Here is a 25,713-nt window from a genome sequence, read left to right as displayed (position 1 = left end):
GCCTGTACTTTTTGGCCATGCAGGGGACCTTACAAATATGAATACCTGCAAGCGGCTGGACCTTAAACCAATACTTTTCTGAGGACGGATGATGCCTTTCTGCCATATAGATGATCTGTATAGCGTGGTAATAATGTTTTAGGTGATGGATCCCCAACCCACCTCTATCTAGAGAAAAATATGCACTCGTGCTAAAAATACAAGGCTTCTTACTGTTTCAAATGAAATGTTCTTTGTGTTTTTCTATTTTATCTATTATGCCTGAAGGAGGCTGGAAGGGCGCTGTTTGCATCATATACAAAACTTAAGGTTACAAGGTCATTTTGACTGCTTCAACATGGCCCTGCCAAGAAAGCCCCACTCCCCCATTTGCCAGCGCTGTAGGTCTCTATGTGCTGTTCCAGGCAGCCAGTTTATCAATTTATAGTGGTATTAGCCATAGTGAATTATTGTTTCACTGTTCTAAGATGGCTCCCACATTTAGAAGTGTTATAGCAGCCTAATCCAATGTTTGATGAGTGTCCATCTTGGAAGGGTATTGCGCATAGTGTATCATTGTTTTAGCGATCCAAGATGGCTACCGTGTTGGTTCTAAACAAGATGGCCCCAATGAAACTTTAAAATAAAGATACACCGTGTACAAATGAAAAATGGCCATCCACTCCTATGAATAATGTTATGTTCAATTTCAAGCATATGCCGGACACATTTAGGCATCAGAATATATTTTTGTTGTTGTTTTGGTCTTTCAATTTATCTTGCATATGTTTTTTGAGTTTGTCTTCATTTTATTGTGGACGGGTAAGTGATTGAATGCAATAATCAGTCAGTGGATGATTCCATGGGTGTATAAGTGACAGAGTGCATCAATGATGACCTAATGAATGACTAAACTCACCACTTAAAAAGGCACTATTGTTTATAAGATAGACCAACAGGCATTGCCATTGCTTGTTTTGTAAGGATGTAAGTTAATGTCAAAGGTGTGTCAGAGCTTCTGTTTTTTAGTTTGATTTGTGCAGTAAACACCTACCTCGCAACAGTGTGAGCAGAGTACCCTTGTACAGCCCGCGCACACCTCGCTCTGTGTACACCTGGAGGGCACAGTCTACAGATCCAGCATACTTCACCACAGGATTGTGTACCTGTACCTAGGACACAGAGGAAAAACAGAAATGGCAGTCTGAACAGGGATGTGATGCATAATTTGAAATGCTGTGAGGTTGCGGAACAAGAATTTGCTTTGCCCAATTTTAGTGTAAGAAGATATTGCATTTTAACAATTGCACCTTTTTTGAATGATGAGTATATGGGAGTGAAGGGAAAGATAAAGGCCTGATACTGCTTACTAGAGCTTCCACAAGCCTCCGGCTCAGAGCCTCAGAGCCAGAGACTGTCCAATGTGCAGGTAACTCTCATATTGTATGAGACAACGGGTTATATCCCACCCTACCCTCATTAGAGGACATCTCTCACAGGATGTCTCAACAGAAGCTCAGAAAGACTCACCCTACTTAGCCCTTTCTTGTACCTGGGCATATGTTTCTCACCCGCCGGAAGTGGAATCAACATCTTACTGCGTCCACAGGAAAAGGAGAGAACTCTCCACATGGAATGACTAGGGCTTCATGCAACCTTGATGTTGATGCATACACATCCCTTTCTTGTCTCCTTCAGACCAAATTGGAGCCATTCTGCTGAACAGGGCAGAAACCTGGACCTCTGAAGCCCCACCCCTCCAAAGCATCTAGGCGTCCTCAAGCGACAGATTGGAAAGAAAGTACTCTATTTGTGGCAGACATTCCCTTCAGCCCCACTGGACACAAAACATGTCCACCAAAGCCTTGAAGATAGATCGGGACTGCCAGATAGTACTGAAATGTAATACTGCAAAGAGAAGCACACAGAAACAAATGTCCCAGTAGATGGTCCCTAGAAGGAACTAGTTTTCAGTCGGATGAATCCCAAATATATTGATCAGGGCATTAGCTGTGGAGAAGGATCTCTCTATGTCGACAATCATGGTGAGCATGAATGGCTTCTTATTCCATAGTATCAAAGCCTCAATAAAATAAGGCGTAGGATGTGCCAACCTGCCAGTTGTGACAAGGGGCAATATCAAGGCAGAAGTCAGCCCAAAAGAGAGAAAACTTCAACCTCTATCACTGCACAGCTATCTTGAATACCTGGAGCTAGGATAATGATTTGCTCTAACAGGTATCAACCTGCTAATAAGCTTTACAAAAAGTGATGGAGCCAATCCAATACAGACCAACACTGGTACCCAAGTGGGAAGATTGAATATCTCCTGTTATTGAAGGCACCACTCTGATGGAAAGAATCTGCTGAACTGTGCTGTGTAAGTCCCTCCTGTCAGAAGGGTGGGCCAGATGGCAAGATTCATTTTAGGGCTCAGCTAAGAGACAACAGGGAAAGTGGGAACTCTCCCAGTGAAAGCAGTGAAAATCTGGAAACAAAATGTGGAACTTATCTCCTATGAGACACTACCTAGGGAGAGGCAAACCCTAGTCTACAAATGCATGGATCTGGACTTTTGGATGACTAGGCTTTTAGTGTACGTCCTGTTGGTCACCTTACATGGATATGTCGAGCAGGAATCCAGAAGGAGCACACAGATGGATGTCTGCCATGAACTACAGAGGTATTATCATTAGATTCAAAGCAACAAGCGGTTGTCTAGACCCATTTGTTGAGTATTTCTACTCGAGCCAGTATCTCAGAATTGGCCCCCGGCATCCTCTCAGAAGGTCTCTCATGTCCGCTATTCCTACTACGTCATCAGCTATCTAGAAATGAAGAACAGGCAATTACTCCCAAAGGGCACCTCTTTGCACCTCCCTTCTCATTCAACGGTTCCAACCAGCATGAACATCTCCGGGCTCACGGTTAAATGCTGGGTCTGCCTCCTTGGGAGGTTAGGGGATCTTCTTAATTCCCTTTGCTCTTTCCTTCACATGTAGACCTTTCTGATCCTAGACTAGGGAAACCCTTGTGGCATCTTTTTAAACCTGTTTGAGTTTAATGACAGAAGGTAATGAGCATTAGCTCGCCTGCCTTTGTAAGTGTAACAGAGGAGGAGGGGTGAATAAGGAGTAGCAAGATTACTGCGCTGTTGTATTTTGTGCTGGTGGAGAAAGTTTAACTTCAAGAGTGAGCAGTTTCCACCGGTGTAGATTGGTAAATGAGGATAGCTCACTATGCACTACGGGCTCCCCTATAAGTCAATTTCAGGCCTCGAAAAATCTACTTGCCACTTGCTACGGCGACTCCTATTTTACCAGTTCAAGCTATTTTTAGGGCCTGCTCGACCCTTCTGGTGAGTCACAAAAAACAGGTGTTCTTTTCAGTCATTAAGTGAAGGAGCAATAAAGACGTCTTTAAATTGTATTCTTATCTTGTCTCATTTGCTCTGTGGTCAGAGACAGAGGTCAAAAGTCAGTTTGTCTTCTTACAATTAATTTTCCTTCTGGCTGCAGAGTTCCAGGATTTTGTAAGGTGAACTGTCTGACCTACTGTATAAAGTGTGGGAAATGAATAGCTGTAGGGTGTCAGGTTTTCCTAATACACAACATTTAAATAACTAAGTCAACTGTACAGACATTTCAAAATATATTTCAGTAGTTGTGAAATCCCATTGTTTGTACTTCTGTGTGATTAAAAAAATATTTTAATAGGATGAAACCAAATCAGAAAACTTTACTTGGTGATGTCCAAAGAATAAATATGTTTTCTGAAACCCAATTTTCACAGATTGTTAATACATTATATAGTTTTCTAGTAAAGCTACAAGTTAGTGGGAAAGTTTTTGGACATTTATTGGAAATTTTATTCCTGTAAAAGATAGTGTGCAACCACGTCATGCTTTATCAATATATTTATTAAAAGTGTTTCAACTTAAACTGAGAAACACTCCTGCCCGGATAGCAACGGCATGAGTAAACTAAGAGGCAAGTTCATGAATCTTGTGTCCCTTATATGTGGGTAGATTCTTTTATACAGGAAACATTTAGTGTAGTTAATCAAACACAAGGTTTTTTTTTGTACAACAGAAATGCTGAGCTCACATATTTGATGGTGCACTCAATAAAGACAGAATAAAGGAAAAGGTGACTGTAAACTAATATATTTGCCTAGGATCACACACTTTGAGACCCATTTACAGGTCAAGTACATTACAGTTATGGTGAAGTAGATTATTCAAGTTACATAACCTGCAGTTCTAGTGAGATTTTTATGTGTTTCGAGGCTTGAACATAGAGAAGGAATGAGAGTGCCAGTTGGTTTCCTCTGCCATGTCCTTGCATCTATGGGTAGCTTTTCCTAGTGGTAACTTCCAGTGATGCTCAAGCTCTTTTGATGGCACAGACTGGGATGAAGAACAATCCTCAATCCTCACTCAGTGTGTCTCTGCTGTTTCCATGCCAACACACTGAATATAACTAGTTTCACCAAAAGTGGCAACGCTTTGGATTGTTAAATCTGACTTACTTTGTATATGTATGTGTGTGTGTATATATTTGTGTGTGTACATACATGCACTGCACATACACACACACACATACATATATTTAGAAATAGATACATACACACACACATTCAAAGCCAGATTTAATACGTGTGGCTAGCTGCAGTGTGTTTGTTTTTTATGTGTCGCCTTGTGCAACATTGAAGAGCTGTGGTATTGGGGGACAAGGTGGGGGACAAGAAGAAAAGCAGCTGGTGTGAAGGCCCCATCTGGTCTACTCTTGAGAGCGCACTGTCCCAAATAGTGCGGTGTGTGTAAAAAGTGGTATGTGTGTGTCGACTCATGTGAGTGTATGTAACACATGGATGTGTGTGCACATGCCTTCATGTGTTTCTGTTTGTGTGGTTTGAGATCGTTTGCATGTGTGATCGTATTTGTGTTTGTGCTCTCGCGTGTTTGTATGTGCGTCGTATGTTAGATCCTAGCAAATAGATTTCTCTCACGAGCACGCACTCTCACCTGTAACAGGCACTTGACTCTCTCCACAGGAGCCATAATGGCGGTACTGCAGACTCCAGCCAGCATCCCAGCAGCAAACACCTGTGGGGACCTGATACACAAAACAAGAGCATCACCTTATAGCACATGAGTGTGAAGCACCACCACAACCCCAGGACAACATAGGAGACACTAATCTAAATACTGCCTCCAGATCCCACCCGCCTGTGGGGTGTGGAAAGACACATCCCTGGGCACCAGCTGGCTGCAGAGATGTTATAGGGGGCCAAGGACACACAGGGCCAGAGCTTGCCACAGGTGGGACATCCCCATTGAGTTGACATAGAGGGAGACCAGGGCGCCCTTAGCAGCTGGGCCGCCCCTCACTCTCCCCATGAAAGCTGACACCACTATGGTGATAGTGTGGTGACCCAGGAGAGGCGCTCCCAACATCCTGCGATGAACTGCTGTGCTAATGGTGCGGAGTCACTGCTTTCTCATCTCAGCTCATAGGGAATAGGCTTATGTCTAGGTACTCTACTGTATGCTTGGGCGTTTCCCAGACACAGTTAAGTGCTGGGTGCACAAATATGATGTGGAAGCAGCTCACAAGTTTAAATCCAAGCAATGCCGACTTGGCGTTTCATCCTACTAAATTCTCTAATCTGAGAATCTACATTTTGCGTTGTATTTTATTAGTGTTTGTATAGCGCTTTCCATCCCCCTTGCAAGGTCTAACGCGCTTCCATGGGTGGTCCAGCTGCACACTTTATACACCACTTCATACCCCAGGCAAAGTGGTAAAGCCTTCTGATTTGCGTTGGGTTCTTGGACGCTCCTCGGTGTGCATGGCTAAAGCCGTGTTGTTTGTAGTTGAGCTGTGTGATGTGATGTGTGTTCATTGGTCTGAGTGTCGCTGCGCAACAGCATGGTTGTTGCTGACAACTTGACAATAGATGTTGCGTGCATGTAGGTAGATGTTGCATCCTGGGCTACCCCTGCCTCTTGTACTTGCTTCATCATGAGGGCTCATAGCAGTGTTGTCTTCTGCGAGGCGTCCCCAAGCCGGCACCGGGGCCACCATGGCTGCTTCTCTCTCAGCTGCACCTTCAGTTCCACCTCCTGTACTTGCTGCATCATGAGGGCTCATAGCAGTGTTGTCTTCTGCGAGGCGTCCCCAAGCCGGCACCGGGGCCACCATGGCAGCTCCTCTCCCAGCTGCACCTTCAGTTCCACCTCCTGTACTTGCTGCATCATGAGGGCTCATTGCAGTGTTGTCTTCTGCGAGGCGTCCCCAAGCTGGCACCAGGGCCACCATGGCAGCTTCTCTCTCAGCTGCACCTTCAGTTCCACCTCTTGTACTTGCTGCATCATGAGGGCTCATTGCAGTGTTGTCTTCTGCGAGGCGTCCCCACGTCGGGACCGGGGCCGCCATGGCAGCTTCTCTCAGCTGCAACTTCAGTTCCACCTCTTGTACTTGCTGCATCATGAGGGCTCATTGAAGTGTTGTCTTCTGCGAGGCGTCCCCAAGCCGGCACCAGGGCCACCATGGCAGCTTCTCTCCCAGCTGCACCTTACATCATGAGGGCTCATTGCAGTGTTGTCTTCTGCGAGGCGTCCCCAAGCCGGGACCAGGGCCACCATGGCAGCTCCTCTCCCAGCTGCACCTTCAGTTCCACCTCCTGTACTTGCTGCATCATGAGGGCTCATTGAAGTGTTGTCTTCTGCGAGGCGTCCCCAAGCCAGCACCAGGGCCACCATGGCAGCTTCTCTCCCAGCTGCACCTTACATCATGAGGGCTCATTGCAGTGTTGTCTTCTGCGAGGCGTCCCCAAGCCGGGACCGGGGCCACCATGGCAGCTCCTCTCCCAGCTGCACCTTCAGTTCCACCTCCTGTACTTGCTGCATCATGAGGGCTCATTGAAGTGTTGTCTTCTGCGAGGCGTCCCCAAGCGAGGCGTCCCCAAGCCGGCACCAGGGCCACCATGGCAGCTTCTCTCTCAGCTGAACCTTACATCATGAGGGCTCATTGCAGTGTTGTCTTCTGCGAGGCGTCCCCAAGCGAGGCATCCCCAAGCCGGCACCGGGGCCACCATGGCAGCTTCTCTCTCAGCTACACCTTCAGTTCCACCTGTACTAGATTTATTACCACTTCTCTTTTCTCTAGAATGGGATCCTGTTGGCTTCCATTCTTTTAAGGCTCCTATTTTCTACACAAAAAGGTTTTTGGGGGGGGTTGGATGTTGCCCCACAAGAAGAGGTTGGTCCAGGTAGACTATGAGGACCTCTAGTGGTGGGCAGATTAAAATGCATGTTCTCTAATTAACAGGAAGTACCACGTTTTTCCTATGGAAAGTGTTCATGTAAGATGGAGGGAAGTCCTTCCAGGTTGAGATGAGAGATCAGCGCGGGACAGTGTTAAAACGCACCTATTTTTGAAGACTCCTTGGAATGCTCAGGGTTTATGTCTTCATCACATTCATTGCCCCCTCCACTCCAGTCCTGTATTTCTGCTATCTCCTTGCTGTTTTTTGTGTATCTATTTGTGTTGTTTTGATGTTTATCTTTGTTGCGTTATTTTGTTTTCCAATTATTGTGCAGCTTGTTTATGCCTTGTTGTTTTTCTCTCTCTCTGGGGCACAAATACCGTGTCTACTATTCTCTTTAGAGCAAACCTCCTTTTAGTGCCTGGCCTTTGCCTCCTTAATGTCCATTCATACAGTCTGAAGGATGGTGGGGCGGCCGCCCGAGGAGGGGCCCCGACCACCCCTTCTCGTGAAAGAAAGATAAGGTCGGAGAGACAAGACCTCCAGTCAGCAGGGTGTGAATGTCTGTAGGGTGGGGGGTACCTTTCCAACATGGTCATTCTAGCACAGTCATCACATCAGAACTCTTAACTTCGCAGGTAAGTTTATAAAACTTTTCATCAGAAGTCATTACATCACAAGTTAACTACTATTAATTTCTTCAAAAACATTTTAAATGCACGCAACCTTGAACATCACACACACACACACACAGAGTCTCTCTCGCTCTCTCACATATTTCACTGACAACCCAAAGGTTAACCTAATGTTATAGTTAGGTGAAATGTTTAGTTTTAAACTCTAAAAACCACTGAAATCTACGTTATAGTTAGTTATTTCATGTAACTATAACTCGTGCCCTAAGGCAGTGGTTCCCAACCTTTTGACTTCTGTGGACCCCCATTTTATCAATACTGGAGCCCAGGGACCCCTACTGAATCATTATTGGAACACGGGGACCCCCAAGGAGTCATTACTAATAGCTGGGACCTAATATTATTAATTTTTTTAAGCAGCCGCGGACCCCCTGAGGAGGCTTCGCGGACCCCCAGGGGTCCCCGGCCCACAGGTTGGGAACCACTGCCCTAAGGTAACCACAACTCACGCCCCCACTACACAGTGATATGATGAATGATCTCAAAGACGACGTCATGAATGATGTAATATGTAGGGTAACTAGCAGTGTATGGCGAGGGTGCAAGTTATGGTTACCTTAGGACAGCATCGCTGCGGGCAGGGGGACAGATCTGCAGTCTGCTTCCGCTGCCAGAAGTTTTGAAATTGCTCCCACTTAGCTAAAGCAAGCACAGGTTTTCCTGCCTGGGCCAGTGGGGGCAGAGAAACAGCCCTGTCCCAGGCCCCCCAGGACATAGCACATGAACTAGCCTCAGGAGATGGGGTACCCAGGACCATTAATGGCTTAGAAAGGGGACCGCGTGCCCCTTGCCCCCTTTTGAAAAGCAGCTGGGCCCTTGGGAATCAGCCCAGGGAGGGGCGCCACGTGCTCCTGCCTCTCCCCCCTAATACCGTTTATTATGCGGCTAAGCTCGGGGCATGGGACCTTGGGGGCTGAAATTGGGCTGGGGAATGTTCTATAACACTTATAACTTATGCTAATTCTAACAATTGTAACAAATGTACTCTTAGTGGCTGTGTGACTGTATGAGTTTGTGATTGAGTGTCTGAGTAACAATATAGGTGTGGGTCTGGGTTTGTGAGCAGCTGTATAGATGTGTTACTGGGTTTGTGAATGGCTCTGTAGGTTTGTCACTGGGTGTGTGAGTGGCTGTATAGGTGTGTGAATGGGTGTGTGTGGTTTTTTAGGTTTGTCAATGGCTGTTTCCGCGGTTGTATCCCTCTGTGTGTGTGTGTTAGTGTGTGTGTGTGTGTGTGTGTGTGTGTGGGTGGATGTGTGAATGGTTTTATGGCAGTGTGAGAGTTTTTATAGATGTGTGAATGGGTATGTGAGTTGGATATTGAAGTAGCTGTGTCACTGTGTGATTGAGCCTTTGAGTAGCTGTATAGGTGTGTGAGTGGTTGGGTGTGTGTGTGTCTGTATGGGTTTGTAACTGGGTGTGTCAGTGATTCCATAGGTGTGTAAATCGATGTGTGGGTGTTTGAGTGTGTGTGTGTGTGCTTGTGTGGGTGTGTAAGTGGGTGTTTGAATGATTGTAAGGGTATGTGAGTAGGAGTGTGGATATGTGAGTGGTTGTGTGTGTTTTTGAGTGGTTGTATGAGTGTAGCAATGGGTATGTAAGTGGGTATGTGGGTATGTGATTGGTTCTGTAGCTGAGGCCATCAATGATGTCATTTGAGATGTCATCAGTGATGTCACTGACCATGCCCTGAGTGATGTAATAGTGAGGTCATAAGCAGTGCATTGCGGGGGCATAAGTTATAGTTAGGATGCGGTAATTATAACTTGTGAAGTTCTATGGCTTTGTACGTTTAAATGTGAGCCTATCTATAAGGTCCCTGTACTCTTTGGGGTTTTTTCAGTTAATTTCTAAGGTTGTTTTTATTTTTTATTTCCTAACTATAACATACCTGTAACCTTTGTTTTTTTTCAGAGAATTTCTACGTTTTTTTTTAATGTAGTTTTCTAACTGTAATGTGTAACCCAGAATGCTTGGAGTCTGAGTTGTATGTGTTGGTGAGTGGGTATGATTTGTTTTTTTAATCAGTACATGGAAGTTATATAGTGTTATGTTTAGCGTCTGCTTCAGGCTATTAAGTTATTTGCCCTGGTAACTGTTCAGACAGCAGCGTTGCTCAACCCCAGTGGCAGCAATCTATTCATTTAACATTTTTATGTTTTTTTGGCATGCAGTAGGTCATAAATGTCTTTAAAGCAGCTGCAACATACATTAACCATGTATAGAAAGTTAGTAATCTATCACTTACTAATATATCCCAGATCTGTTGTCATTTATTCCCAATCTGTTCTTCTGGGCCCCACACTAGTAAATGATTTCAGACCCAGCCGAACACCAGTGAACTGGCCACTGATGCATCCATTTCACCTTCACAAAGACCATTGCAACGTCCCCTGGCCCCCCGGCAGAAGTTGGGGCAAAGAGTCTGAAGCACAGCTCACTGACGCACTCAGTCACTGCTCCCCTGGATGCCGCAAACGACTCAGCATTGAACCTGCACCGCTGGATCACAGAATGGGCCAACAGCATAGCCCTTCTCAGAAAACCTGCCAGAAGCCACCACCACAAGAAACCAAGCTGGTTCACGACAGAACTCCAAGAGTCTAAACAAACCTGCACAATACTGGAACTAAAGTCTAAAAACAGCAAAACAACTGAAGACCACACAGCCTACAAAACAGCAGCCACCATGCACCACCAGCTCATCAGAGCCTCCAAGAAAGCTGCCGTTCAGGAACGCATCAGCACCAAAGCACACAACAGCAAGGAGCTTTTCACCATCGTAAAGGAACTCACAAACCCCGGAACTGACACCTCAGACATCCACCCCCTCTCAAGACCTCTGTGATGACCTGGCCACCATTTTTCACCAGAAAATCCAGGACATATGCAAAGGATTAAAGAACCTAAGACTGCCCCAACTGCCCACCAGCACCAAAACGGACCCCACGCCGCACCAGACCCTGAACCATTGGGCTCCTATTTCCACGGGAAGACACCCGGGAAGTCATGAAGTGCATCCACCCAGGGGCACCATCAGACCTGAGCCCACATCACATTTTCAACCTGGGCAGTGCCACCATCGCACCAGAGCTGTGCCGCACTATCAACATTTGCATCAAAGCAGCCACCTTACCATCTGACTGGAAGCATGCAGAGATCAACCCACTCCTAAAGGAACCCTCTGCCAACCCAAGGGATTTGAAGAATTACTGACCCATCTCTCTGCTCCCCTTCCCAGCCAAGGGAACTGAAAAGGCCATCAACATGCAACTCACAGATTTCCTTGCCGCAAACAAGGTCCTAGATCCCTCCCAGTCCGGATTCAGGAGCAACCACAGCACCGAAACAGCCCTCCTTGTAGCCGACGACATCCGTGCCATACTGGACCAAGGAGGCACGGCCGTCCTCATCCTCCTCGACCTCTCTTCTGCGTTTAAACAGTCTTCTACTCCACCCTCTGCACCAGACTCCACAACGCCGGCATCCGTGGTAAAGCACTGGAATGGATTCTATCCTTCCTCACTGGAAGAACCCTGAGTGCAGACTCCCCCTGTTCACCTCAGCACCCAAAGAAACATGCTGTGGAGTACTCCAGGGATTCTCACTAAGCCGACCCTCTTTAACGTCTACATAACCTTCTCTCTAAAATCGTCAGACAGCCCAGCCTAAACATCGTATCCTACGCCAACGATACTCAACTGATCCTATCCTTGACCGATGACCCATCAATAGCCAAGACAAATTTCCACAACTGAATGAAAGCAGTCACAGCCTGGATGGAAACCAGCTGCCTCAAACTCAATTTGGACAAGACAGAGATCCTTGTAATTGGCTCTTCCCAACCCCCTCCGCCTGGGACAACTTCTGATGGCCAACCGCCCTGCCTTAGAAAGTTCCTGCAGTCCTCTTTCTGAGACTCAGAAAGACAGTCTGCTAGGATAACTCCATCCACTGAGCCATCAGCTGCAGTTTTGGAGAGGAGGTCCGGGAGAGGGTCACTCTCTTCTTCCTGGTCCATCAACAGTGGCCATGAGCAGGGTCATATCAGCCCTGTCATAGTAGGGCTTGAGGCGGTTCACATGAAGCACCTTGAGGGGGCTTCTGAGAGTACCTAGGTCAAACAAATAGGTGACCTCACCCTTTTTCTCCTTTATAGTATGGGGACCACTCAACTTGTCTTGGAGTGCCCTGGGAGCCACAGGCTCCAGGACCCACACTTTCTGTCCTGGCTGGTAAACAGTTAAGACAGCCTTCTGGTCATGCCACTGCTTCTGCAGTTCTTTGCTGGTCTGAAGGTTTTTAGTGGTCTTTTTCATGTACTCAGGCATCCTAGATCTGAAGCCAAATACATAATGCACAGTGTCTTTTTTAGGGGGCTTGAGGAGTTGTTCCCAACCCTCCCTTCTGAGAGAAAGGGGGCCCCTGACAGGGTGTCCAAACAGAAGTTCAAAGGGGTTGTAGCCCACTCCCTTCGGAGGGACCTCCCTGTAGGCAAAAAGGAGGCATGGCAGTAGGACATGCAATCTCCTTCTGAGATTTTCTGAGAGTCCCATGATCATGCCCTTGAGAGTTTTATTGAACCTCTCTACCAAACCATTGGTTTGGGGGTAGTAAAGTGTGTTGAACTTGTAAGTTACACCACATTCCTCCCACTGGCTTTAAGGTATGCAGACATAAAGTTTGTACCTCTGTCTGATACCACCCCTTTTGGGTAGCCCCTCTTGAGAAAAATCCCAGGACGGCTTTTGCCAGTGCAGGAGTTGTAGTGGTCCTTTGAGGTATAGCCTCTGGATACCTGGTGGCATGGTCCATCACCACCAGTATAAATCTGTTTCCAGAGGAGGTGGGCAGGTCAATGGGGGGCAGCAATATCCACCGCAACCGTCTCAAAGGGATACCCAACCACCGGCAGCAGAATTAAGGGGGCCTTCAGGGTGCCACCTGTCTTGCCACTGGCTTGACAGGTAACATAGGAGCGACAAAGCTCCTTTGTATCTTCAGATATAAAGTGGCAGTGAAAGTGTGTAACAAGTTTGTCCTAAGCCGTGCTTTGCTCCCGGTAACCTGCCACGTGTATGTCATGGGCACGGGTCAACAAAAATTCTCTATACTGCAGTAGTACTACCAACCTCCCAGTGGCAATGGGTTTGGGTTCCCTTTGCTCTGAGTATAAGAGGCTGTCTTCCCAATACACCTTTTGGGTGCCACTGACATCCCTGCTTCCTAAAGGACAGTTTGCTGCCTCAACCCTTCCAGAGTGGGACACATGTTCTGTGCCATACTAAATTCCTCCCTGGCAGGGGAGGCTCCCCTGCACCTAAGAATTCAGCTGTGTCAGCTTTCAACTCTTTAGGTGTAGGTTCTGCCAGGGTAGTGGATTCCTCCTCCTCAAAGGAGGAATCCTCACTGGAGGGTGGGGTAGGGGGCAACTTTTTGCCCTTTCTACCCTAGGCTTTGGGAGCCCCTTGGGCCATTATTTCAGGCTCCAAGTTTCCCTTTTCTTTTAGCTTTTTGGCCTGTGCCCTAGTTAAAGCAAAAATATGCACTGGGATGCCCAGCATTGCTGCATGGGCCTCCAACTCCACTTCAGCCCAAGCTGAAGTCTCAAAGTCATTCCCTAGTACACACTCTACGGGTAGGTCTGTGGACACTACAGCTTTTTTACGGCCAGTAAACCCCCCCCCCCCCTGAAATCAACAACTGCCATGGGGTGGCAAACAGTGTTGTTGTGGGCGTAATCACTTGGTACTGATGGCCAAGTAGGTGTTGTTCACGGGACACCCTTTTTCAGTCACCATGGTGACACTGGCACCTGTGTCCCAGTAGGCCTCTACCTGAACACCGTTTATTAAGGGTGTCTGCTTGTACCTACCCGTGTTAAGGGGACAGGCAGGAAGGGTGGCAAGATCAATGCCCCCATCTGAGACTAAAACAGCATCATTAGTCTCCCTAACTAAGCCAGCCCCACCACACTTCCTAAAGTGAGCCCAGCAACACCCTTGGATTGGCTATTGTTACCTGACCCACCACTACTGCTGTTACTAGGGGCACTAGTGGTGGAGGTGGGGGTTTTAGTGGTGGGTGGCTTGGTGCTTTTCTTAGGACAGGAGCTGTCTCCTGACCTATGGCATTTGTTTCTACAAACATAGCACCAAGGCTTCTTGTTATGGAAAGAGGAAGAGGTTTTGGACCCACCCAGAGGGATTTTGTGGGCCTGATGAAGACTCTTTAGGTCTGTTTTTGTCCCCATCCTTGTCCTGAGACTTACCTGCTTCCTTTTTCTTGTCTTTTTCACCCCGTGTGAGCTTTTCTGATCACCCTTGTTCTGACCCATTTGTCTGCTTTCTTTCCCAATTTTTGGGGAGAGATCACATCTGAATCTCCCAAGTACTGGTGCAACAAATCAGACACACAATTGTTAAGTATATGCTCTCTCAGAATAAAATTGTATATGCCCTCACAGTCACCGACTTTGCTACCATGTTAACAGCCTTCCAAAGCCTTCACAGAGCAATCCACAAAATCAACCCAATCCTGGGAGGACTCTTTCCTGGTCTCCCTGAACTTTATCCTGTACTGTTCAGTTGTAAGACCAAACCCATCCAAAAGAGCAGACTTTAACACAGTGTAGTTATGAGCATCCTCCTCCATGACAGTGAGGAGTCTATCCCTTCCCTTGTCAGAGAAGGAGAGCCAAAGGACAGCAGTCCACTCTCTCTGGGGGATCCTCTGTACTTTACAGGCCCTCTCCAGAGCAGTGAACCACTTGTGGATGTCACCCCCCACTTGTAGGGGGGAACAACTTTACTAAGGTTTTTGGAATAAAAAGTGTCCTCCCTGACCCTAGGCTCCCTGAAACCAAAGTTGCTGCTGCCACCATGGGGTGCTAACCTCAACCATTGCCTCTCTCCACTGCCAAGGCCTCCCTGTCTAGGGCTAGCTGCTGCAGCCTCAGCTTGGGCTCCTCCAGTCTCAGTTGCTGAGTTCCCTATCTAGAGAATCTTCCCCTGAAGTTGTGCAGTGCGTCCCCTCAGATTCTGAGGAGATGTGAGAGTTGGCAGAGGAGGATCTATTCCTATTCTGGGGCACCCTCTGAATCAGCCCTCTAGGGACAAAGGTGGACCTACTGTTATGACCCCCCTTTACACTACTGACAGTGCTCCTAGTGGGACTGTGGGTGCACCAAGGCTTTGCCTGATCCTTCCTGGGTATGTCCTGACCCACCTCAGTGGCCAAAGCCTCTTTTTTGAGCACTGGGGAGGTCAGAGTCTACTTCATCTGCCTACTCCTCCTGGCTACCAGCATGTTCCTGGTCATCCTGGAGGAGCAGACCTAGAAGTAGAGTCTTGTTGAGGTTTCTCCCAGCCTTCAGCTTCCTTTCTGCACACAACTCCCTAAGCTCTTGGAAGGTCAGTTCCTCATAAGGAGACTCCATGACCAGGGTTGCGTGCTCTACTGAAGACAAGTCAGCTAGCTAGAGTGGTTTAGGATCCCTAACTTCTCTGAGTCCCCAAAAAGAAGTTTGGAGTAAGGGTTATGCCTAGACCCTTCTCTTACCCAAAACAAAGAGACTGTTTCTTTAACTAGGTACTAGCTAGTAAGTGGTCTTTCCTCTGGAACGTACCAAGTGACAGAGTTGTAATGCAATTGCAAGTGCTTATCCCACCACTGCACCACCAGTGTAGGAAGCTGGCCTGGTGTGTGGTGGGTACCCAAGGTACTTACACCTTATACCAGTTCCAGGGATCCCCTGTTAGTGAAGTGTAGGCTGTGTCTAGAAGCCAGGATCTCTAGAGGTAACTGTGGATGAGCAGCCACGGCTTATCTAGGAGACAAGCAAAGCTCATGCAATACCACTATAGTCACACAGCACTTACAGATATGAAAGAAAACACTCTGTTGTACAAAAATAAAATAAAAGCATTTTTTTTGGAACAGAATACCACAAAATACTAGAAGGGCAACCCTCCAATAGGTGGTAAGTATTACACTAAATATATACACTAGCAATCAGAAATAGGCATAGAAAAGGTTAGAAAACAGTGCAAATGTAGACAACCAATAGTGACCCTAGGGCAGGGGGCTTCAAACTGGGGGGCAGGCCCCCCAAGGGGTGCCTAAAGTGATTCCGGGGGGGGTGCCAGGCTCTGACCAAAAGAAGCATTAACATAACAGGGCTTTGTTTTGAGCAGAAACATGTTATTGCATTTTTAAAAAGGTAACAGTACTTAACTGCAATGTTTAAATAAGTCTAGACATATTTAAACATTGGCAGCTTTAAAAAATAATTGTGAAAAATTCTGAGGGGGGCCCAATGTTTTTTATTTTTCAACTGGGGGGGGGTGCATTAAAGAATTTGGAGACCACTGCCCTAGGGAGAGCCCAAACCATATACTAAAAAAGACGAGGTAAGTGGAATGTGTAGAGGGGAGCTGGGAGTACTAGAAAACCACAGAGGTAAGTAAGAGTACCCGCCAGCGACCAGGAAAACAGGAGCAAATCACTGTATTTTCCCCAAACCACCCAAGAGGAGGAAAAGAAGAAAAAGAAGACACCCAGACAATACTGCAAGAAACCAGCGGTGGATTCCTGGAGAGGAAGACCTGTGAAGAGAGGGGACCAAGTCCAAGAGTCACAGTGGAGTCCAGGAGGAGTAGGAGCTAGTACCCACCCAGCTATACTTGCAGGAGTTGGTCGACCGTGAGGAAGAACAGGTCAACACTGCAGCCCTGGAGCCGGAGAAGAGTTCCTGATGGATGCAGAAGATGTCCCACGCTGAAGTGAAGATTGCAGATGGGTGTTGTGCAGGAATTCCACCAACAAGCCTTGGCCAAGGAAAATTTGCGGTTAGTTGAAAAGTGGTGCTGCCGGGGACCAGCAAGGTCCAGGAGGACTCAACCCAGGAGGGGGAGTCACCGGGGACCCTCAGTGTCGCAGTGAGTCCACAGGAGGAGAGGCAGCACCCACAGGAGTCCCACAGGACAAGGAAGCTGCAGAAGGAGCCCACCAGCACTGCAGAAAGGGATCCCATGCTGCACGCCAACCACGAAGAGGATTGTGCGTCGCAGGAAGGAGTGCTGGAGGCTGGAGCTACACATCGCCTGAAGATCCCTTGGAGGAGATGCAAAGAAGCCTTGGCAGCTGCAGGAGACGTGGTGCGCGGGGGTACTGTCCTGCATGGGAAGGCAAGGGCTTACCTCCACCAAAGTTGGACAGCTGGCAGAGAGGCCCCTGAGGACTACTCCGGACCACCACCCGCGATGCAGAGTCCACGCAGCTCAGGATGAGAGGAGATCAACGTAGCCGGTCTATGTTGCAGCAGGTGCCTGCGGATGCAGGGGAGTGACTCCTTCACTCCAAGGGAGAGTCCTTCTTCTTCTGCAGGCTGAAGAGTTGCTGTCTTCTTAGGATGTACAGACGGGGAAATGTTGCAAAGCTGGCAGGAGCCACGGAAACAAAGTTGCAGAAGAGTCTTCTTCGTGGATTGCAGTGTTGTCAGTTCCTGGAGGGTCCAGTCGCGGTTCCAGTCACCAGAGGTCAAAATGGAGGTTGCCAAGGAGTCCTGTGGAATTTTGCAAGTGGAATCTGAGGACCCACCCAAGAGAGAAACCCTAAATAGCCCTGAAATGGGGATTAGTCACCTAACCAGGTAAGCATCTATCAGGAGGGGGCTCTGACGTCACCTGTCTGGCTTGGCCACTCAGATGCTCCCAGAGTTCCCTGCCAACCTTTGAAACAAGATGGCAGAACCCAGGGACCCTCTGGAGGAGCTCTGGGCACCACCCCTGGGGTGGTGATGGACAGAGGAGTGGTCACTCCCCTTTCCATTGTCCAGTTTCGCGCCAGAGCAGGGACTGGGGGTCCCTGTACCATGTGGACTGGTTTGTGCATGGAGGGCACCAAATGTGACTTTCAAAGAATACCCGTGGCTTGGTGAGGCTACCCCTCCCAAGAATTTCACACCTATTCCCAAAGGGAGAGGGTGCTACCTCCCTCTTCCAATGGAAATCCTTTGTTCTGCCTTCCTGGGCTTGATCAAGCAGCAGGAGGGCAGAACCCCGTCTGAGGGGTTGCAGCAGCTTGGGCTGCCCGGAAACCCTGTAAGGCTGGTGGTAGCAATGCTGGGGGTCTTCTAAGGAGGCCCCAGAGTGCATGGAATTATACATCCAATACTTGCAACACTATTGGGGTATGATTCCAACATGTTTGATACCAAATATGCCCAGGTTCGGAGTAACCATTATGTAGCTGTACAAAGGTAGTGACCTATGTCCAATACACGTGTAAAATGGCATCCCTGCACTCACCAAAGTCGAGGAAAATGGGCCTGGAGTTTGTAGGGGCACCTCTGCTAGTGCAGGGGTGCCCTCACACACAGGTACCTGCACCCTGCCCTCTGGGCTGAGAGGGTCAACCATAGGGGTGACTTACAGTGACCTGGTGCAGTGACCTATAATGAAAATGGGTGCGTGCACCCGTGTCACGCAGACTACATTGGCAGGCATGCACAACCCTTTGCATGGGCTCCTTATGGGTGGCAGAATAACTGCGGCAGCCAATAGGGATCCCCTGGTACCCTAATGCCCTGGGTACCTAGGTACCATATACTAGGGACATACATGGGTGTTACAGTATGCCGATTGTGGGGCGACAAAAGTGCAGTAACCCAGTTAGAAGGGAGCAAGCATAATCACTGCAGTCCTAGTTAGTAGGATCCTAGTGAACACAGTCAAGTACGCTGACAACAGGCAGAAAATAGGGGTATCAACAAAGAGAGGGATCGGGAGATTGTTGGTCCAGTGTACGGTCTCCCAACATGACTAATCACACAATAAATAAGTACACTGTTCCATATATCTAGGGGAACATTAATGTTCAGGAGCAAGAGCCCTCACACATCCAAATGGATGTCATGCTTCATCATCGGGATGCTCCTCATCAGACTGGCAGTGCAATATCTGACGGGCTCCCCATTCGGGGGCTCTTTGCCGGAGATCTTTTTGAAAGTGGCTGCCGTAATGCTCGTAATGGTCAGACACTAATTGCGGCAGGAGAGTGAACGAATTAAAATTGGTTCTTAACGCCACAGGAGTCTGCTATATTTAATGTATCAAAAAGAAAAGGCTAAGACCAAGATTAAAAACATAGGGAAAGTGGAGAATGAGGATTCATGCTCAACCACTTTATAACAAAGCCTGGAGATCTGGGAAATTATCACCTGACCCCTAAGGTCTGGTCAACATGTTTCGCGTATTGTGGTCTATACAGATCCTATAACGCTTCTTCAGGACCTACAATCAAATAAACTTCTCCTGACTGTATAATAAGTGAAGGGAAAACTACTTAGTGTGTGTATGAAAACATACGGCAGTCACTTACATTTTAGTAAACTGTCTGTCAAAAAAGTGAAACAAAAAAGGTCGCCCATCCCTCTTCATTCAGGGGGCCCCTTGGGAAATAGCATGCCCCATACAGTCACTATTGTGTACTGGCGGTAACGGTCCATTGCACCTACCCTCTACGTGCTTTCCCGGAAATACCAATTTTAATTTGTTCACTCTCCTGCCGCAATTAGTGTCTGACCATTACGATCATTACGGCAGCCACTTTCAAAAACATCTCCGGCAAAGAGCCCCCGAACTGGGAGCCCGTCAGATATTGCACTGCCAGTCTGACGAGGAGCATCCCGATGATGAAGCATGACATCCATTTGGATGTGTGCGGGCTCTTGTTCCTGAACATTAATGTTCCCCTAGATATATGGATCAGTGCACTTATTTATTGTGTGAGAATATGGGGGTAACCATGTAAAGAAAGAGGGCACTCTCCTATACGCCCCGACCAACCACGATCGCACACAACCTGGGCATCATCCTGTACTCCACGCCCTCCATGACCCATCGAGTCAGCGCCACCTCATCGTCTTGCTTCCACAAACTGCGCCTTCTTCAGGAGATTTTCTAGTGGAACCCCACCGAGACAAGAAGGACGGTCATCCACACGCTTGTCAGCAGCAAACTTGACTACGGCAACGCACTCTACGCCGGCATCACAAAGGAGCTCCAAACAAGACTACAGAGAATCCAGAAAGAGTCAGCCAGACTCATCCTGGGCATCCCACGCCACAGCCACATCTCTGCTCATCTCAGAGACCTGCACTGGCTCCCGGTCGACAAACGCATCACCCACTAGTTACTGACTGTAGGATGTTGGCTCTGTATGCACTATTTCAAAGTAAGGAATAGTATGCACAGAGTCCAAGGGTTCCCCTTAGAGGTAAGATAGTGGCAAAAAGAGATAATACTAATGCTCTATTTTGTGGTAGTGTGGTCGAGCAGTAGGCTTATCAAAGGAGTAGTGTTAAGCATTTGTTGTACATACACAAGCAATAAATGAGGAACACACACTCAAAGACAATTCCAGGCCAATAGGTTTTTGGATAGAAAAATATATTTTCTTAGTTTATTTTAAGAACCAAAGGTTCAAGATTTACATGTAATACTTCAAATGAAAGGTATTGCAGGTAGGTACTTTAGGAACTTTGAATTAGCAAAATAGCATATACAGTTTTCACATAAATCACATATAGCTATTTTAGAACTAGACAGTGCAATTTTCAACAGTTCCTAGGGGGAGTAAGAGTTAGTTAGTTTTTGCAGGTAAGTAAACCACCTACGGAATTCAAGTTTGGGTCCAAGTAGCCCACCGTTGGGGGTTCAGAGCAACCCCAAAGTTACCACACCAGCAGCTCAGGGCCGATCAGGTGCAGAGGTCAAAGTGGTGCCGAAAACTCATAGGCTTCAATGGAGAAGGGGGTGCCCCGGTTCCAGTCTGCCAGCAGGTAAGTACCCGTGTCTTCGGAGAGCAGACCAGGGGGGTTTTGTAGGGCACCGGGGGGGACACAAGTTAGCACAGAAAGTACACCCTCAGCAGCACGGGGAGGCCGGGTGCAGTGTGCAAACACGCGTCGGGTTTCCAATGGAAATCAATGGGAGACCAAGGGGTCTCTTCAGCGATGCAGGCAGGCAAGGGGGTGGCCCCTTGGGGTAGCCACCACCTGGGCAAGGGAGAGGGCCTCCTGGGGGTCACTCCTGCACTGGAGTTCCGATCTTTCAGGTCCTGGGGGCTGCGGGTGCAGAGTCTTTACCAGGCGTTGGGATCTGGGAAGCAGGCAGTCGCGGTCAGGGGGTGCCTCGGGATTCCCTCTGCAGGCGTCGCTGTGGGGACTCAGGGGGGGCATCTCTGGCTACTCAAGGTCTCGCAGTCGCCGGGGAGTCCTCCCTGAAGTGTTGTTTCTCCACAAGTCGAGCCGGGGGCGTCGGGTGCAGAGTAGCAAGTCTCACGCTTCCGGCGGGAAACGCAAGTTGTTTTAAAGTTGCTCCTTTGAAACAAAGTTGCAGTCTTGGGTGAACAGAGCTGCTGTCCTCAGGAGTTTCTTGGTCCTTCTAGAGCAGGGCAGTCCTCTGAGGATTCAGAGGTCTCTGGTCCCTGGGGAGAGCGTCGCTGGAGCAGTGTCTTTAGAAGGGGGGAGAGAGGCCGGTAGAGCTGGGGCCAAAGCAGTTGGTGTCTCCGTCTTCTCTGCAGGGTTTTTCAGCTTAGCAGTCCTCTTCTTCTTAGGTTGCAGGAATCTGAGTTCCTAGGTTCTGGGGAGCCCCTAAATACAGAATTTAGGGGTGTGTTTAGGTCAGGGAGGGCAGTAGCCAATGGCTACTAGCCCTGAGGGTGGCTACACCCTCTTTGTGCTTCCTCCCAAGGGGAAGGGGTCACATTCCTATCCCTATTGGGGGAATCCTCCATCTGCAAGATGGAGGATTTCTAAAAGTCAGAGTCACCTCAGCTAAGGTTGCCTTAGGGGCTGTTCTGACTGGTCAGTGACTCCTCCTTGTTTTTCTCATTATCTCCTCCGGCCTTGCCGCCAAAAGTGGGGCCGTGGCCGGAGGGGGCGGGCAACTCCACTAGCTGGAATGCCCTGGGGTGCTGTAACAAAGGGGGTGAGCCTTTGAGGCTCACCGCCAGGTGTTACAGTTCCTGCAAGGGGGAGGTGATAAGCATCTCCACCCAGTACAGGCTTTGTTACTAGCCACAGAGTGACAAAGGCACTCTCCCCATGTGGCCAGCAACATGTCTCGAGTGTGGCAGGCTGCTAAAACCAGTCAGCCTACACGGGTAGTTGGTTAAGGTTTCAGGGGGCACCTCTAAGGTGCCCTCTGGGGTGTATGTTACAATAAAATGTACACTGCCATCAGTGTGCATTTATTGTGCTGAGAAGTTTGATACCAAACTTCCCAGTTTTCAGTGTAGCCATTATGGTGCTGTGGAGTTCGTGTATGGCAGACTCCCAGACCATATACTCTTATGGCTACCCTGCACTTACAATGTCTAAGGTTTTGCTTAGACACTGTAGGGGCACAGTGCTCATGCACTGGTGCCCTCACCTATGGTATAGTGCACCCTGCCTTAGGGCTGTAAGGCCTGCTAGGGGGTGACTTATCTATACTGCATAGGCAGTGTGAGGTTGGCATGGCACCCTGAGGGGAGTGCCATGTCGACTTACTCGTTTTGTCCTCACCAGCACACACAAGCTGGCAAGCAGTGTGTCTGTGCTGAGTGAGGGGTCCCCAGGGTGGCATAAGACATGCTGCATCCCTTAGAGACCTTCCCTGACGTCAGGGCCCTTGGTACCAGGGGTACCAGTTACAAGGGAGTTACCTGGATGCCAGGGTGTGTCAATTGTGGAACAAAAGTACAGGTTAGGGAAAGAACACTGGTGCTGGGGCCTGGTTAGCAGGCCTCAGCACACTTTCAAATCAAAACTTAGCATCAGCAAAGGCAAAAAGTCAGGGGGTAACCATGCCAAGGAGGCATTTCCTTACACTGACGCACACCTACAAGGCACTTCACAACACAGGACTGGCCTATCTCAACCGCCCCCTGACCTTCTACACCCACACCAGGCAGCTCTGCTCCTCCCAGCTCGCCCTCACCGCCATCCCAGAATCAGGAAGAGCACAGCTGGAGGCAGATCTTTCTCTTATCTCGCAGCGCGGACATGGAACACGCGTGCTCTCAACCTCAGGCAGGCTGCCTCACTGAAGCAGTTCAGGAAGGATCTCAAGACCTGGCTTTTCGAGTGAACGGCACGCCTGCCACAGCGCCTTGAGACCCCATGGGTGACAAGTTGCGCTTTACAAGTGATTGATCGATTGAAAGGTGCCATCAAGAGCAGCTGCCATCAGTGACTGCATTCTTCCCAGAATCATTCCCTAGATCCTTCCTGGGGATGGGGTGAGGGAGGGCGGGAGTTAGAGATAGAGACTCCTCCCTTTTCAACTCTGGCACTGGAAACAGATGTGTCCATCACCAACCTCAGATAGTAAACACCGTATATGAAGAGCCTTTAGAAAACAGTGTGGTGTTCTAAGGTAGGGGGTGGATGAGGGTGGAGGTGGAAATATATATCTACAAAGCTTGGGTCTGCCTGGTCCCTTTGAGCAATACATTGGTTTAAGACTCTCAAGAGAAGCTTATGGTCTAACTATTCTTAAACTTAACTGCACAACATTAAAAACAGGACGTCTCCGTTGTTTGTGATATCAAAACAGTAATAATAACAAACCTTATGATTTGTAAAAGCTGAAAATAAAGCGTGCTGTTAGTGTAATGCTCGATGCGTAGCACTTTGCACAGATGTAAAATGTCACGCATGCGCCATCTGAAAACTTGGCAGCCATGACCATACTGCGATCACTACAACTAGCTCTCCAGGGATAACAAAAGCACGTGGTATGTTTCTAAAAATTCATTTAAAAGGATGTTGTGTTCTGAATATTTTTTTTAGGCTTTCCGAATTCACAGATCCATTGCGAATCTTCCCGTCACTTATTTCCGGATGTGCGAGATAGCTGTCATTGCTTAAAAACATATATAGAGAACGTGAAATTAATTTTTGAGGTAAGTGATTTAGTAAAATAATAAAGAAACCTATATAGAAATAAGGAAATAATGTTAAAACGTTTTTAAATACATTTTCCTGACTCGCGATGACGTTGCGAAGTCATTGCGACGTCACCGCGATTTCCATTTGACAGACGAAAAAATGGACTTTCAGTTATTTAAAAGTCCCCTTCTAATTTATTTCCTGCTTTAGATGTGAAAATTCACACTTCCAGATCTCCAGCAAAGGTTTTGTTTTGCAGTTGTGTTTTTAGAAAAAAGATCATTGCATCTCTAAGTCAAGATCCGCAGCACCAGGGGGGAAACTCTTCGTCTCATCAAGAACCTGCTCCTAAAAAGTAAAGCAGTGCATGGGAATTGTTCACGACCCCGTTGGCTGTGGCGCAAAATGTGATGTGCACCCTATGTGAAAAAGTGCTTTCAAGAGGAACCTCAAAATAGTACTCTTGTGGAACATTAAACATGCTGAAACACTTAAAAACAATCCTTCCGTGACGCCTTCTTGTGCTGAAAGAGACGTGATGGGAGCGGTCTCCCCAGGTTATCCTCGAACTCCTGGAGTTGCACAACAGCTACCCCTATTGTTCCAGAGGCTGCGATGTTGGGACCATTTTGAATGAAATGCAAGAAGGTGCTGTGTGTGGGAGAACAGTCCATCCCTGCTCTTGTTCAGATTTGCAATACTCACAAGTGTTATTTATTTATTTTTTAAACACTTGTCGCACAACTTTTGTACGTTTTGGTCTCAAAGGTAATTTTTACAGTTCTAACAATAAAACACAAAAAAATAATATTGTTTAAAAACACAAAAAAGAAAACAAGTTAAAAAAGGTTCTTGTTAGAACCATCTATTCTGGTTTGTAAGTGTCGATATCTGTTATGTGTGTATAAATATGTTTGGGTGTTTTAGTGTTGGTATGATTGTCTAATTTGTGAGTTGCTGTATATCTGAGTGACTTGGTGTGTGAGTGGTTGTATGAGTGAGTGGTTGTGTGAATGGCTGTATGGGTGAGTGAGTGGCTTTGCGAGTGGCTGTATGGGTGACTGGGTGTGTGAGTGGCTGTATGGATCAGTGAGTGACTGTGTGGGTGTCTGTGTCAGTGAATGGGTGTGTGAGTGGCTGTATGGTGACTCAGTGGCTGTGTGAGTAATTCTATGAGTGGGTGGCCACATGTTTGAGTGGCTGTTTGAGTGATGGGGTGTGTGAGTGGCTGAATTTGCGAGTGAGTGGCTGAGTAGCTGTATGACTGAGTGACTGGGTATGTGAGTGGCTGTATGAGTGAGCGTCTGTATGAGTGAGGAACTGGGCGTGTGAGTGAATGTAGGGGTGAGTCAGTGGCTGTGCAAATGGCTGTATGAGTGAGTGGGTATATGGGTGAGTGTTTCAGGGGCTGTATGAGTGAGTGACTAGGTGTGTGAGTGGCTGTATGAGTGAGTGCCTGTATGAGTGAATGACTGGATGTGTGAGTGGCTGTATGAGTGAGTGACTGGGTGTGTGAGTGGCTGCATGAGTGAGTTGATGCGTCAGTGGCTGTATGTGTGAGTGACTGGCTGTATGTGTGAGCGTGTGGCTGTGTGACTGGTTGTATCAGTGAGTGGCTGATTGCTGTGTCTGTGTGAGTGGCCGTACGCATAAGTGGCTGTGTGACTCTGACTGGGTGTGTGAGTGGCTGTATGGGTGAGTGAGTGGCTATATCAGTGACTTAGTGGTTGTGTGAGTGGCTCCAGTGACTGGTTGTGTGAGTGAGTGGCTGTGTGAGTGGCAGTATGAGTGAATGACTGGGTGTGTGAGTGGTTGTATGGTTGAGTG

The 25,713-nt window shown here is 47.9% G+C and overlaps 1 protein-coding gene across 1 annotated transcript in view; it reads right to left on the bottom strand.

Moving 5' to 3' along the window:
* Positions 1–25,713, bottom strand: part of LOC138260946 (mitochondrial carnitine/acylcarnitine carrier protein-like) — a 79,171-nt gene that overhangs the window by 18,871 nt on the left and 34,587 nt on the right. Inside the window, exons 5-6 of the mRNA XM_069209493.1 lie at positions 5,006–5,096; positions 1,034–1,151 (exon numbers count right to left, since the gene is read on the bottom strand). Coding sequence (XP_069065594.1) covers positions 1,034–1,151; positions 5,006–5,096 — 209 coding nt within the window. The remainder of the gene's footprint in view (positions 1–1,033; positions 1,152–5,005; positions 5,097–25,713) is intronic.

Source organism: Pleurodeles waltl, chromosome 10 (assembly GCF_031143425.1).
Source record: "Pleurodeles waltl isolate 20211129_DDA chromosome 10, aPleWal1.hap1.20221129, whole genome shotgun sequence".
In the NCBI taxonomy this organism is placed as follows: domain Eukaryota; kingdom Metazoa; phylum Chordata; class Amphibia; order Caudata; family Salamandridae; genus Pleurodeles; species Pleurodeles waltl.
The sequence above is the reverse complement of the archived record's forward strand: the minus strand, read 5'-3'. Positions and strand labels throughout refer to the sequence as shown.